The 15,546-nt window shown below is 38.6% G+C and overlaps 1 protein-coding gene across 2 annotated transcripts; it reads right to left on the reverse strand.

Moving 5' to 3' along the window:
* Positions 1 to 548: 548 nt before the first annotated feature.
* Positions 549 to 15,189, reverse strand: ANP32E (acidic nuclear phosphoprotein 32 family member E). 2 transcript variants are annotated; one of them, XM_079936587.1, is made up of 7 exons: positions 14,883 to 15,189; positions 11,890 to 12,039; positions 11,284 to 11,406; positions 10,002 to 10,167; positions 8,765 to 8,946; positions 3,578 to 3,632; positions 549 to 2,839 (listed from the first exon to the last, which is right to left on the reverse strand). In XM_079936587.1, exons 1-7 carry the CDS (start codon positions 14,934 to 14,936, stop codon positions 2,769 to 2,771), a joined length of 801 nt encoding a protein of 266 aa, XP_079792713.1. In that variant the 5' UTR covers positions 14,937 to 15,189; the 3' UTR covers positions 549 to 2,768. The 2 variants fall into 2 exon arrangements, with proteins under 2 accessions (XP_079792713.1, XP_079792714.1); XM_079936588.1 differs by lacking the exon at positions 11,890 to 12,039.
* Between the last annotated feature and the right edge of the window lie 357 nt (positions 15,190 to 15,546).

Genomic DNA, 15,546 nt, shown 5'->3' on the forward strand with positions numbered 1-15,546 from the left:
CACTTATCACAGGAAAGCCAAAATGAGAGCAGAAAAAAATGTTTGAATCAGGTTGGATTTACTCAAGGTTAACATGCAAGAATTATTTATACTTACATTACCTAAGGACTCTGAAGGTAAACATTATACAGTATTAATGGAGACTTTGCACTCATTTTAGAAAACTATTTGGTGTACAAGAGGTTTATAATCACTTTAGTTAACTATAGATATAGTTACTTCAACTGTAGGTAATAAGTTATTACTTCAAATCAAAATACAAAAAGTACTGGCTCAATCTGCAACTCAAAAAGGAAAATCAATTTTTTCTGCTCTTTGGAAAAAAAGTTAGTAAGCTGATGAGTTAAACTATCACATTGTAGTACCTCATATCACATCCAAGCGTTTGAATGTTAACTTTCAAGCTGATTCTGTTTCTAAAAAGACCTTCAAAGCCCCCAATGGTGGTGTTCAAAAAATGAATGTCATACAGTGAAACTAATCATTAACAACAAATCTTCAATTTATTTGAAGCAATTCGATTTCAAAAACTTTAAGTTACAGCAGTCACAGAAAAAAAAACACGGAACAGTCAGAAATAATAAAAGAATAATGAGGAGTACTGCATTTTTTTGTTTTTAACACTGTCATGGCTTTATTCAAAACACAGTTGCACAAAAGTATTAACTTCAAAGTTTTTAAGGAGGGTTTCGAGGAATTCAACACACTATATACATACTGCCATACAAAGAGCATTAAAATAGGACCAAAAACTTCTACAAAATATAAAACCCACCCTTACTTATTTGCATGAAAATACCACCCACAAAGCTAAGTAAGTCTTAAAAAGTTTTTTGGAGGCTCTAAGTGTTGTTTTCAAACCAAAGAACTCTCATTTTGATTGCACAATAAGATGATTGATAAGAAAGTCAATACATAGATTTAACTTTTAAAATAAGTATTTTATAATCTGGCATACTATGCAATGAGAACCCTTAACGGACTAAAACAGGGCATTATAATTGTTAAAAAGGAGTAAAATGTTAGCCTTTTGGAGATTCCAATCCCCCCACTAAACTTATCCCAACAGTTTTATTTCAGTCAGTTATGCAAATTTTTTAGTTTATCCACAAATAACTTCATCATTTTTTACTTTAAATCCCCAAGTCATACATTTTAAACCAAAAAAGAAGCAATACTATATTCAGTAATTTAAATGTGTCCCAGTACGAAAGTGTAACTTCAATTAATTTGCTGATACTAACTTTTTAAAAACTTACAAATATTCAAAACAAAGGGGAAAAAATTTTTAGATAGCCAAGATTAAGAAAGCAATTGCCTTGAACATGGAGCCTCCACAACAAAAAAAGGGGATGTACTTGCCTACTCATAATATTATATTTAGTAGCTGTATAAGGAAACACACACTCACAGTTATCCCAAATATTTTTCTATTTTTAATGGACATCCACCTGAAACCAAATCTTAATTTTAATATTGATTTACTTTCAAATATTTTTCCAACTGTCCAGTATATTTCAATTAAATGCTATATCTGGTAATGCTTTAAAACTATAGAAAGAATAATTAAAGGTTCTACTCAGGAAAATTAGAAGTACTTTGCAGAGTGGTATCTAAATCACTTGGGAAGCTAATCTGATTTGAATGTCTCATTAATTATCAACACGCAATTGTTCTGACTTTTGAGGAACACACATGCTGCTTCCAAGAGCCTCCTCTGCTTCTTTTCTTTCTTCATCCTCCTAATACAGTCTGTACATCTTGTCAAGAAAGAGATTTACAGTAAGCAGAGTCTGTTGCATAAAACTGTATTGATAATAATATTCCTATTTCAGAAAATACTCAATTTCTTTCACTTAGCTTGTTTAAAGCTAAGACAGGTCTGAAAAGGTGGTTGAGGTATAAGACAAAGTCATCTTGGGTGTCCATAAGTTTCCCAACTCTTTTTTGAGAAGAGGGGAGTGAAACAAGAAAGGAAGGTGATCATAAAAGAATCACTGAGAGGAAAACAAAGAATGCACACTTAAAACAAAACAAAATAACAACCGTTGGCAGGTCATGATCTTCGACTTGAAGAAAGGGCTCTCCTACATGTCTCTGAAATCAGTATAAGCAATTTTTCCTTGGAAACTAAAATCTTCTTAGTCACCTGGCTTAAAAGGTTTTAGAAGCCTTCACAAAAGCCATGAACTATATTGTTGAATAGAACCTTTACTATTCTGCTCCTACTTTCCAAGCTACTCATGTGACAAAAAAGCACCCAAATACCCTCAGCCAAAAAAAAAAAGTCACTGCCTTCAAACTAAAGATCTCTGGGTTGCCCCTAAAAAAATAACCAACTTATCATTCAAGAGACTATTTTCATTCCAGATTCCAGCCAACTGTGATTTCAGTTAATTTATAAATAACTTTAAAATCCTATGAATGAAATGCACCATATTACGCCTGTGTAAAAGCAATCATGTTTTAATTATACTAAAAATGACTAACACAGTGAACTTCAATTAGAAAAATTAAGATTCTAAATAAATTGCTAGGGAATTTCACAATGGGGTCAATGAAAATTTGTCTCTACATACAATATGATCATTAACAGACTAGTTAATCTTATTTGGAATGGTAAGGCAAAAATAGTAAAACCACACTTTTCCTATAAAAAGTTACACATTATCTTCTGTAGGGATAGCTATCGTACATGAAGAAACAAAGAAGATGTGATCACTCTATTGCACACCCAGGAACATTAGGGAATCTGGTCTTAGAATGATCTAGTCATCTTCTTCCTCTCCATCATCTTCAGCATCTCGTTTCCTCTTTTCCCCTCGAAGACCTTCTTCTTCTGAAAGAGTAAAAGGAAAACTGTAAAATACTTAATTTTAACAAATGAATATTTGTTAAGCTACAGAATTTTGAATCTTAGTGAAAAGTTAATGGCGTATGAAAATTATAGGTTAAGTTTCTCCTCTGCATTACTTTCAATTTCAGTATTGAAACAGCCTTAATAGACTTAGAAATCCATAAATAATGACAGCTTGCTATGCGCCTTAATAGACTTAGAAATCCATAAATAATGACAGCTTGCTATGCACCCTTGTGGCCAAATCATGAAGTACAGATCAAAAAACCAAGGGCTTGACATCATTGGAATTGTTAGTGAATTTTTAAATTTCTTGAAAGGCCTAGGTAAAGAGAAGCAGAGAGCAAATCTAAAACGGGCATTATCTGGAGTTCAACTGTTCTTCTCTTATAAATAAAGTTTCACCCCCTCCAAAATGAAAGGCCCTAAGAAAATAATAAATTGAGCTTATGGTTCCATTATCTCTTCATTCCTGTTTAGAAAATAAATGTTACAAGCTGTTTTTTTTCTTTTAAATGGAATTAATGAATACCCTGAGAAAACTCCTCTTTAAAAAAGGTTTTACACCAAAAAAAAAAAAAAAGGTTTTACACCTTTCAAGGAATTCTATTATATGTTACCAACATCAAAGAGATCAGTGATAATTTGAATTATAGACTCATTCTTTAAAATCCATGAATAATAGCTTTTTAGGATTTTTGAATGGCTAATGTAACTCACCCTCTTCTTCTTCTTCTTCCCCTTCTTCAACGTAGTCATCATCATCTTCTTCATCCTTGAGATTCAAATATTCAGTTTGAATATGATGCAAATGAACTTATTTTCGAAACAGAAATAGACTCACAGACATAGAAAACAAACTTACGGTTACCAAAGGGGAGAGGGGGTGGGGGAGGGATAAATTAGGAGTTTGGGATTAGCAGATACAAACTACTATATATAAAATAGATAAACAACAAGGTCTTACTGTATAGCACAGGGAACTATATTCAATATCCCGCAATAAACCATAATGAAAAAGAATATGTATATGTATACATATATATGTATAACTGAATCACTTTGCTATATACCAGAAACTAACACAACACTGTAAATCAACTATACTTCAGTTAAAAGAAAAAAATTCAGTTTGAGAATAAATAAGCCATGACATGGGCTATTCACTGTTTGATAATAATACATTCCAATAGGAGCAAAAACTATGGTCATCCTGTGTTCTGACAACCTCTGCCTCACTTACAGAGGTCTTTTTTAAAAACCCAACTAAATCTAGTTTCTTCATGAAAACAAGTTATGTTTGAGACCAGCAACATTCAAAAGAACTTTCTGCAACAATGGAAATGTTCTGTACCTGTGCTGTCCAATACAGTAACCACTAGCCACAGGTGGCTCCTGAGCATTTGAAATGTGACCAGTGCAAATGAGGAACTGAGTTTTAATTTTATTTTACTTTAACTAAATAAACAAATGTGCCCGGTGGCTAATGGACAGAGTAACTTTTGACTATTTCAAAGACACAGTCTTCTGTTTTATAGACTGAGGAAGGATCACCTGAATCTTAGCCTGAACACAGCTACACGTGTTGAATAAGTCACTTAATCTCTCTGGACCTTAGTTTTCCAATCAATGAAAGAAAGTATTCATCTAGAAAGATCTCTAAGTTCCTTCTACATCTAAAAATCTACACATCAAAATAGCAAATGTCAATAAAAATCACAATAAAACTTGATCTACAACCCCTGTGGAATGAGTTGTTCTGGATAGCTAAGATTTAAACATAGCCTTGAAACATCATAACCATTTATTTTTTAATTTAGCCAACTGGGATAAAATCTCTAAAGTACATTGCACACTTCTACCATTTTATGCTAAACCTAACAAATCTTTTTCTTGAATTGTCATAGTCACCATTGTGACCATGAGCAGTACACTAATTAGTATATGCCAATTCTCTCAAAGCCTATTAATATATATAAGATGGTTTTCTCCTTTTTAAAATGACCCTGGCCTCTACTTTGAGTTGTATCTTTCCACAGTTTTTATGCCTTCTCTTTTGCAGTTAGTTACTATTTCAATTTTAATCTGCTATGGATTCAGAAAATAGATCAACAAGCTTACCAGAGAACTGAATATAAAAGAGAAAACAGGATTAGAATAATGGCTTGAATACTCTCCTACAAAGAAAATGTCTTTTGTTACGTATACCTTTCACAGTTACCGTCTTGTGCTTGGTTGTGTTCCAAATGGTTAAGTTCTAATATATGTTTGAAAAAATGGAATCAAGCTAGGGGTTGATTGGAGGGTCCCCCCTCCAACCCCAAAATAGTTTACCCCTCCTTAAAAATAGTTTAAATGGCAAATGTTAAAAACTGCTGGGTAGTTAGGAAAAACTTGGACAACCGACACTTTTCAAAGTATCCACAGCTCTATTTGTGTCTATAAATATTAAACAGAACCTATTTTTCCAGCATTTAGCTTAAAGCCCCTGAGAAACTAAACTGCATGACACTTATATCAGAAATCATTCTTATACAGTCAATTCAAACACGAAAACATTCCATACCAGAACACCCAAGCTGCCAGGAGCATAAGCAATAGATGGGGTAGCAAATAAACTAAGGAACTATAGTAAAAATCAGGAGAATGTGTGGGCTTACATTTAAAGAAGAAAAGAAAGGAAGAGAAGAGGGGTAGAGGAGAGAGGGGATGGAAGAGTGGGGAAAGAGAGAGGAAAAGAAGGAGAAAGAAAAGGACATTTTAAACATTTCAAATCTGCAAGGAATGATAAATGAGGGTATTTAAATATTTATAATTTTTTAAAAGCCACTTGAAATACTAATCACATTTATTCATGATAATTTAGAAAAGCCCAAGTCTAAAAAGCAAATCACTTCTCTGGATTTTGTTTTAAACAAAACATGATTAATCAATTCATGTTTTTATGCCTTTTAAAAAAATATATCATCTATTAGATTACCAGAGACTTGCTCTGTAAAGATTATGGTCTTAGTTCCTAACTAGTGGGTAATAAAATGTTTCCTCATTTGTACTATGAATAGTTCAAGAACACCATAATTCCCAATTCTTCTAAAGCCCCCATCTCCATTTTTAATGAAGTATACTACACATACATAAGTCCTTCTTTATACATATTAATTCCTTACCTCTGAAGAGCAGCTGAAATAGAAACAAGACTCAAACAAAACAGAGCTAATCAAATACCATTTCTGTTTCCTTCTAATTTCTTTTTTAAGTCTTATAGTCTCTGAAGTTTCTCTGGCTCTTAGCTTCTAAAAACAAGACTTCGGGCTTCCCTGGTGGCGCAGTGGTTAAGAATCCGCCTGCTAATGCAGGGGACACGGGTTTGAGCCCTGGTCCAGAAAGATCCCACATGCCGCGGAGCAACTAAGCCCATGTGCCACAACTACTGAGACTGCACTCTAGAGCCTGTGCTCCGCAACAAAGAGTAGCCCCTACTCGCCGCAACTAGAGAAAGCCGGCATGCAGCAACAAAGACCCAATGCAGCCAGAATACATAAAAATAAAATAAATAAATTTATTTTTAAAAATAAAAACAAGACTTCATTTTAAAAAACATCCAAATTATCTCATCATGATTGAAAACTTCTGGTCCCAGCTACCACATTGACTTAATGTTGTATGTATTATCTTAGAGATGTTTGCTCTATACTCCACATCATTTTTAGTTAATATTTCCCAGTACTCAATGGAATGATAAACATAAACATTTGCAGTTAGCTGAAGGTCATTTTTAAATGACTTAATACTATTTAAAGAAGAATTACTGGCAGAGAAAATAAAAAGTCAATTGCAGGGAATTCCCTGGTGGTCCAGTGGTTAGGACTCCGTGCTTCCACTGCAGGGGGCATGGGTTTGATCCCCGGCCAGGGAACTAAGATCCCGCAAGCAGTACAGCACAGCCAAACAAACAAACAAACAAACAAAACAAACCAAAACAAAGTCAAACTGCAAAATAACAAGTCCATTATTTTACTAAGTAAATTAAAACTTAGGGGAAAAATATTCAAGTTGTATGCTGATGTAAACTGAATAGGTTGCCTTTCTCCCTGAATACTTAAAATGCTTAAAAGTTCTGTTCTTCATTATTGTAAAGCTAACTCACGAAAGCCCCAAACAAGTTTAAGTCCCATTTTTTCTACACTAGTTTCATATTTAAAATGGTATCAGAGGGCTTCCCTGGTGGCGCAGTGGTTGAGAATCCGCCTGCCAATGCAGGGGACACGGGTTCAATCCCTGGTCTGGGAAGATCCCACATGCCGTGGAGCAACTAAGCCGGAGCGCCACAACTACTGAGCCTGTGCTCTAGAGCCCATGAGCCACAACTACTGAGCCCACGTGCCGCAACTACTGAAGCCCGTACGCCTAGAGCCCGTGCTCCACAACGAGAGAAGCCACCGCAGTGAGAAGCCCATGCACAGCAACGAAGAGCAGCCCCCGCTCACCGCAACTAGAGAAAGCCTGCCCGCAGCAAAGAAGACCCAACACTGCCAAAAATAAATAGATAAAATAAATGATAAAATTTTTTAAAAAATGGTATCTGAGAAACATCATCATTAATTAGTGATACTGTCTATCTAACTAATGTAAAAGTCATTAGGAGAACAAACAAAAATACAATTTCTAGTCTAAATAAGAGATGTTATTTTTAATAAATATTACTTTAAATTATGAATTATGAAAACAAAACTCAATAATTTAACATTAGGAGAAAATAACTTATCTAAACTCCCAGGGACTAAAGATCATTTGTTCAAGTCAACTGATTTCCTGTGAACCTACTATGTCCCAGTCAATGTACTGGATGCTGAGATAGAAAAATGAACAGCCCTCCCCTGAAGGAGCTATCTAGTAGAAAGTGGCCAAATAAACAAGTTTTTACAGAAGTGTCTACAGGCAACAGACACCTAATCAAGGTTCAAAGGTAACAGAGGAAGGAGTGACTGTCTCTTAAAAATTACAGAAAGCTTCAATAATGAGGCAACGCCAGAGTTGACTGTTTAAAGATAAGAATCACGAGGCATGATTTGAGTGGTAGTTACACAAGTATGTACGTATATAAAATTTCATGGAGTTGTACATAAAATCAGTCCACTTTACATGCTTTAGTATATTTATGTTTACCTGAGAAAAAAGAAAGTAAAGTTCATCAGAAGGCATGGGTAGAAAGTCATTTCAGATAGAGTAAACAATGTGTATACAGACAGAAAGGCATTAATAGCTTCGTGTGATGATTTAATTTGGTATTGAGGGAGATGAAGCTAGAGAAGGTAGCAGAGGCTAGATAATGAAGGGCCTTGTATGTCTTGGTGGCAACAGGGAAACATTAAAGGGTTTCAAGCAGGCCAGTGATATGATCACATTTGCATGCAGACTACACAGGCAAGCACTATGGAGGATACAACAAAGTGGTGACGCTGTTCTCAAAGAGACCATTTAGAAAACTACTAGAAAAGCATAAGCAAGAAATAATTAGGGGAAAGTTTTCATGAGTGCCTATAACGTGCCAGCAACTAGATACTTTACACATGTTAGTTTGTTAAATCCTTAACGACCCTATGAAGTTGGTATAATCTCAGTTTTATAAATGCAGAAACTGAGGCTCAGAAACATTTGTAAAATGTTTCCACTGTCCCATGCTGCTGAGAGAAGAACCGATTTGAAAGCTATCTAGGAGGTAAAATCATAGGGTTTATTATTATCTGGATATAATATGAACTGAGGGGCAGTGGGAAAAAAGATAGGCACACGCACACACACACAAGTTAGAAACAACTCTCAGATTTCTACACAGCTTACTTTTTATATTACTTAACCCTATGCCTAAACAGTTAATTTTCAGTGCACATAAGAAGGTCTATTCACCTGAATTTCTTCTTTCATTAAGTATGAGAGGCCCACCTCCTCTTCTCCCTCTCCCAGTTCTGAGCCTGCTTCATCTTCATCCTCATCCTCATCCTCGTCCTCCTCCTCTTCTTCCTCTTCCTCATATCCTTCAGGTGGACCAGCTTCATCTTCCTCTTCCTCTTCATCATCTTCATCTCCATCTTTAAAAATATTTTAAAAGATAAGCAAATGTTTTTGCCTTGGCCCCTCAAACTCGTAAGCCAATGGGTAGAAAGTATATCAGGGTGATTTTTTTTTTTTTTAAGATTTCTCTTTTATAACATCCCATTTACTGTTTGAGAAATATGGTGTCTAAATATTAAAATTTTCCCAACGTATAGATTTTTCATCAAAACATTACATGGACTGAAGTTTATTTTACTTTGTGGACACTTCAAAATCTGCCTGTCCATCATTCCATCATTTTATAACACTGTTTATCTATCAAATTCTTCTTACATGTGAAAAACTTTTCAACCAGTAGTAACAGTGTCCCATTACTGACAACAGCTTTTCTGTCATCAGATCTATTAGTCACCCATTTATCCAAAAATGTATATTCAACTCTCTAAAGCATTTCCATCACCACCACCACCCCCCAAAAAAAAACATATCCATTAACAGTCACTCACCATCCTCCTCTCCCGCAGCCCTGACAACCGTTAATCTACTTTCTGTCTCTATGAATTTGCCTCTTCTGGGCATTTCATATAAATGGTGTCATACAATATGTGGCTTGAGTACGGCTTCTTTCACTTAGCAGAATGTTTTCAAGGTTCACACACTGTAGCATGTATCAGTACTTCAATCATTTTTGTGGCCGAATAATATTCCATTGTATGGATTTATCACATTTTGTTCATTCATCAGTTGATAGACACTTGGGTTGTTTCTACTTTGTGACTTGTATGGATAATTATGTGATGAATGGTTCTTTTTTTTTTTTAGTACTATTTTAAAAGTTACCACTTTTACTGGGTGGTGGTTAAGTTTACAGAAATATAAAATTTCATGGAGCTTAATATTATAACAATCATTAAATTCCCCAAAGCTATCAGAAATCTGAATGAATACAAGACTAGGGCTATGAGTTTTTAAATTTTTGTCTTACTAACGTCTTTTTTTCCCCACACCTAAATACCCAGGCCCAATCTAATCTGCCAGCTAGACTGGAGACTATAACTGTGACACATTTATGAGTATTAAGAATGATTACCTTCATCATCCTCTTCTTCTGAGTCTGGTGCTTCATTATCCTCCTGGTCAAATCCATCTAAGTATGTGATTTGCTGTAGCAGTTCAAAAATACTTTCTCTATAATCTTCCAGGTTTGTGATCTCACAGTTAAACAAGTCAAGACTCTTCAAATTCTTAAGATTTTGCTGGAAAAGTAAAAAGTTAAAAATTACATTCAAGATTTAAAAACTCATGTTATTTATTTTTAATTCATGAACCAGAACATGTATAAAACTTTAAATCAAGAGAATGATTTTTGGATTTTTAGAATTTTATAATGAAGGGTTATTATATCAAGCACAGCTAATTCTCTTAATGAGGCCCTGGCACCTAAACTCCACGGGAGTAGGAACTTTGTTTTGGCAACTGCTGTATCTCTAGCACCTGGCTTAGTGCCTTACTCATAGTATGCACTCAGTATACTTTGTTGACTGAATCTGTGCCTAAATAGGCAACAACAATAACATGGTTAGTTTAAATCCACAGTCAAGCTTATTTTCAACAATTTCAACCTCCTCCCAAGCTTTTTTTAAAAAATCAGAGCAACAATTTTCAGAGTTTCACTTCATCCCCTTTTCCTTCCCTCATACCAGAAAACAAAGGAGCAAATAAAAATAATCAAGAAGAAAGAAAAAGGAATAGAATTTAAGAAAATACTGGAAATTTTAAAACCAGATATTCAGCTCCTGAAGTTGATGATAAAATAAATTTCTCACTGATTTAAAAATTTATCTGGGGCTTCCCTGGTGGCGCAGTGGTTAGGAATCCACCTGCCAATGCAGGTGACACAGGTTCAAGCCCTGGTCTGGGAAGATCCCACATGCCGCGGAGCAACTAAGCCCATGTGCCACAACTACTGAGCCTGCGCTCTGTAGCCCGCGACCCACAACTACTGAAACCCGCGCACCTAGAGTCCGTGCTCCGCAACAAGAGAAGCCACCGCAATATGAAGCCCGCGCACCACAACGAAGAGTAGCCCCCGCTCTCCGCAAGTAGAGAAAGCCCGCGCGCAGCAACAAAGACCCAACGCAGCCAAAAAACATAAAATAAAATCGTAAAGTAAATAAATTTATTTTTAAAAAATTTATCTGAATGTTTTACTCCAAAGGAAAATAAAGCAGTATCATCTAGATCAGGACATATAAGAAATTCAGAAGTTTCAAATGAGTGACATAAATACAAGTCAGTAAGATAAAATTCAAGCAAATCTCAGAAAAATTCAACCAAAAAAAGCAAGTCCAGAGACAAACCTTTCCACTTACCAGAGCTTCTACTGTACTAAGATCTTTGATTTTGTTTCCACTCAAATTGAGGTAGGTAAGGTTTGGACATTTCTCTGCCAGGACTTCCAAGCCTCCCGAGATTATATTGTCACTAAGTTCCAACTATAAATTCAACATGGGGAGAAAACAAAGAATGGTGAAGGCTTAGGACACATCAAAGATTTCTCAAATGTATCAATTTAAAGAAGAAAACAATTGTCATTCTCTCTGGCTTCAAGGGACTGTCACAGTCTTTAATTTCCAAAATCCCACCTATGACTGCCAAATAAAATATTAGAATCTCTATATAACAGACTTCTAACTCAGTTTTGGTTCCAGTTGTATAATAGTTGGATTTTATGTTTCAAAGAAAAACATTTGGTAGATGTTAAATTCATGCCATAAAGCGATTTCATTAGTCAATTTAAATTTCCAAAAGTAATATGACAGCTGATTTCAAAATCCTACAAAACCCCATTTTCCTACCTCTAGAAACTTAGAACCTTCTAATTAAAATGCAGAATGGTTGTTTCATTTGGGAAAAAAATATACATAATAGCCCACGGCATCAAAATCATGATGCTTTCACGCCTAGTGCCAGCTTACCTTTCGAAGTTTATTTAAGCTGGGCAGCCGGGCCAGTGAACTTAGTTCCACATTAGCCATACTCAGAAACTCTAGTTTTTTAAAAGTATCATTCAGGCCCTCAATTTCCCCATTGACACAGAGGCAATTATCAAGGACCAACTCTGTCACCTATAAGAGAGAATATGAATGATTCTTTAGTTTGCAGTCTGTTTAGCAAAAGACCTGGGTCCTGACACTCTGGAAATGTGAATATTAAAACCATCAATTCCCTCATATAGATCCTTTTCATTCTCCCCCCAAATTGAAATACAGTCTTAAGTCATCATTATAAGTTAACTTTTTAAATTTAAACTTGGACTAAGAAGTTCAATGCCTGTTTCAAATCACTAATAAAAAAATTTTAATTGCATAAAAAATAAGACTTTGAAAAAGGTCCCATGTGAAAATTGTTTCTGACCCTCATGAAAAAGACCCTCAACATTTGGCATATATTTATGCATGAGGGGATACCAAGGCTACTGAGAAAGGATTTAAGTGAGTCCTAAAACAGCAGGGAGAAGAAAGGAAATTGTTTTATTCACTTTTTCAGTTTAAACCCCCTTATTTTGGTTGATAAATGTCACCAAAACTCAAAAATACCTTGTTACCCTTCATGAAGAAATGTTAGAAAGCTCCTTCTGAGGCAGCCCAGCGTTCATATGTTATTTGTTCTAATATCGAGGCGAAACAATATCACCCAGGACAACACATCCTTGACAAAATGCTATTTTTCCCTGCCACCCTGGTAGAATTTTTGTGACTTCTCCCCAGTCTTGGGAAGGGGTTGCTGGATCCTCTCTTAGGTCAGAGTTGTAACAAAACTTTCCGGTGTGGGCCTAAATGGACTTAATCTTAAGAGGGAGGCAGGAAACCCTGGCTCTCCATTCTCAATGCAAAAATATGTTTGAGGTATTTTGAGAAATAAAAATTAGCAACAAGGAATGCTACCTTCTCTATTTGAACATGACATAATTATTTCAGGAAGCAAAGAAGGCATCATAATCTGTTTAGAGAGGAGGAAGCCAAGGCCCAGAGGGTAAGCATGACTGCCTAGGGTCAGTCACAGTATGTGGCAGAGCTGTGCCTCCACTTTGTCTTCTGACTCCTAGTCTAGCTGAGTGGAGGAGAGAGGGCCACTAGGTTTGGTGTCAGAAAACCAGTTCTTCCACTTGAGTAAGTAACTTCACTGCCCTGAGACTCCTTTTGCTAATTTGGATTCTACAACAATACCATCCACCTTACAAGTCTGTCGGAAGGAGGAAACAACAAACACGAAAAGTGCTTTGTAAACTGTAAAGGGCTATACAAATAGAAGACCGTTATTACACCACAGGGGAAGGAGGAGAGGCTGCAAAAAGGCAACATCCGGCACTCCCCAAAACTGGCAAGGAAATTACTAGGGATAGGATAGGTATAAGAATGGGGAAGGAGGGGCAAACCCACTTTTCCAACCCAAGACATAAAAGAGTATTCGAAATGTGTGCTTCTTTGAGAGAGCATTTTAACTTTGATTTTGTTTGTTTTTTCCTTAAGCCCCTAAAGACTAGGCCCTAGGAAACTTCAAGTTATCTGTGGGATGATAGTAGTGACTGTTTCCTCCTCCCTGCTATCTACCAATTTCAGCAAAACAGAGACTTTTTAAAAAGTACATAAGGACCTTGGATTCCCACCCTTCACGCCGCCACAGCCCACCGAACAGACCCTACTCATCCTCCACGCTGGTATGCACAAGCACCACCTCCACCCCTGCTGGAAAAAAATTATATCCCTTATATTGCAATTCTGGGGTTTATTTCAGAGGCCGCAATCAGCAAGACCCTATAGACATTTTCCTCTGCGACCAGAAATGCGAGGTTCCTCGTTGGCCATGGGCCCCGCTCTCGCGACCTGCCGCTCCGACCGACGGGAAACCCCACAAGGGGCGGGGACTCCCCAAGGAAAAAGGGGGTCGCCTCCCAGCCCGCGTTCCCCTAGCGCCTCCGCCCCGGGCGGGGAGAGCTGGGTGAAGCCGAGGAGGCGCCCGCGAAAAGGAGGCGGAAACGCCTCCCGCCCGACCCCCGAAAAGTTGACCACGACCCCGCCTCACGTGGCCCCTCCCAACCCCGTCTCTTTAACTAAGGCGACAGCAGCGAGAGCGCATCATTTAGTTTCGCCGAGCCCATCTTGAAAACACGAAACTTCTACGACCCATTTGTTGAGTTTTGTGAAACCGTCTCCAGGGATCAAAATTGGAGTTGCAGCCACCACTACGACACGCCGAATTTCGTTACACCGCGGGGGGACGAAGGGGATAAAGCCTCGTGTCCTCTCCCCACCTTCGGCCACTGCGACGAGTCCCAAAACTTACCCGCGGCCGAAGAACGGGCCGCTGACCCAGATTCCGCCTGGCGGCGGGCGGCGCGCACCGCTTCCCGGGGGAGTGGGCGCCGCCAGCAGTGGGCCGTCCGCGGACTCCGCGAGCGACCCCAGCCCGCGCCCGGCGCGACGTCGTCCAACGCCCAGGGGACTCGAGGCCGGAGACGCCCCCCAGCCCAAAAAAAAGAGTTGGCAGCACTGCAGAAAAGTTGGACTAACTTCTCAGGCGACGATGGCTGCGGCAGAGGCGAGTGGGACTGGGGGGTCGCGCCCACGCCGCCGGCCCCAAGGAGCTGGAACGTGAGGAGCGAAGCGGCCGAGCGGCCCCCAACACCCCGCTTCCCGCCTCCACGAGGCCAGGACGTCTGACTCGAGGAGAGGCGAAGGGGCTTAGCCCCCAAGCACACACAAAAACGCCCCTAGAAACTTAAACCCTTCGCCATTTTAAGTAAAAGATTTTAATGATTTAAAAGTTAAAATTAAATATTTTCCCCCAGCCCTACCCCCAGATGGGGGTTAATTCATTACCCCGCCCCACACACCCTCCAGGACCCCCAGAAACCCGATCCTCCGAATACAGGGCTGGTGAGGAAGGGGAGGGGGCTGAGTCATCTCACCTCCTCCGGGGCTCTGTCCCTTAACTCCAGGTTAATCCTCTTCTTCATCTCCATGTCCTCCTCCTGCTCTTCTGCTACTACTCTCCTCCCTTACCTTTTCCTGCCTTTCCCACTACCCCCAACCCTAAAATTTTAAAAGATTTGGAAATGAATGAAAAGAAATGCAAATATAAACGCCCACCACCACCACCAGATAGGTGTGGGGGAGAAAGAAGGGAATAGCAAATGGAGTCCAAGGAGTTGGGACTCTAACTCAGCTGCCCCCACCTTCTTGTCCACACACTCGCGCGCGCACTCACACGCACACACATACACACACCCGCAGTTCCTTCCCCTTCAATGGCTGCTCGGAGACTGAGCCTCCATGACACGGCACCGCCAACCCCCTGGCCTACACTCCACCCACCTCCCGAATGTATTGGTTGATTCTTCAGCATCTCACTACTCCATTGGGTTACATAAATGTCTATCAGTCTTTAGGGCGGACCTGAGCCAGAAACACTGTGCCTATTGGCTACGACCAAGCGCGCAGTTAACTCCGATAGGTCCAGGAAGGTGTTCGTCCCGGGGAAATGATTTTGAATCCCAGTAGCCCCCCTCCTTTTCTTTGTGTGATTGGCGCGCTTTCCCTAGGCGACCGGACGGTTTTGAAGCCTGTCGGGTT

The sequence above is a fragment of the Stenella coeruleoalba genome (assembly GCF_951394435.1).
Source record: "Stenella coeruleoalba genome assembly, chromosome: 1".
Classification (NCBI taxonomy): Eukaryota; Metazoa; Chordata; class Mammalia; order Artiodactyla; family Delphinidae; genus Stenella; species Stenella coeruleoalba.

Excerpts from the sequence above, each read along its gene's own strand:
- ANP32E (XM_079936587.1), bottom strand. The coding sequence starts at position 14,936 with ATGGAGATGAAGAAGAGGATTAACCTGGAGTTAAGGGACAGAGCCCCG. Across the intron at positions 12,040-14,882 it reads GGGACAGAGCCCCGGAGGAG|GTGACAGAGTTGGTCCTTGA; the intron begins GTGAGATGACTC and ends TCTCTCTTATAG. Across the intron at positions 2,840-3,577 it reads GGAAGAAGAAGAAGAAGAGG|AAGAAGAAGGTCTTCGAGGG; the intron begins GTGAGTTACATT and ends TTACTCTTTCAG.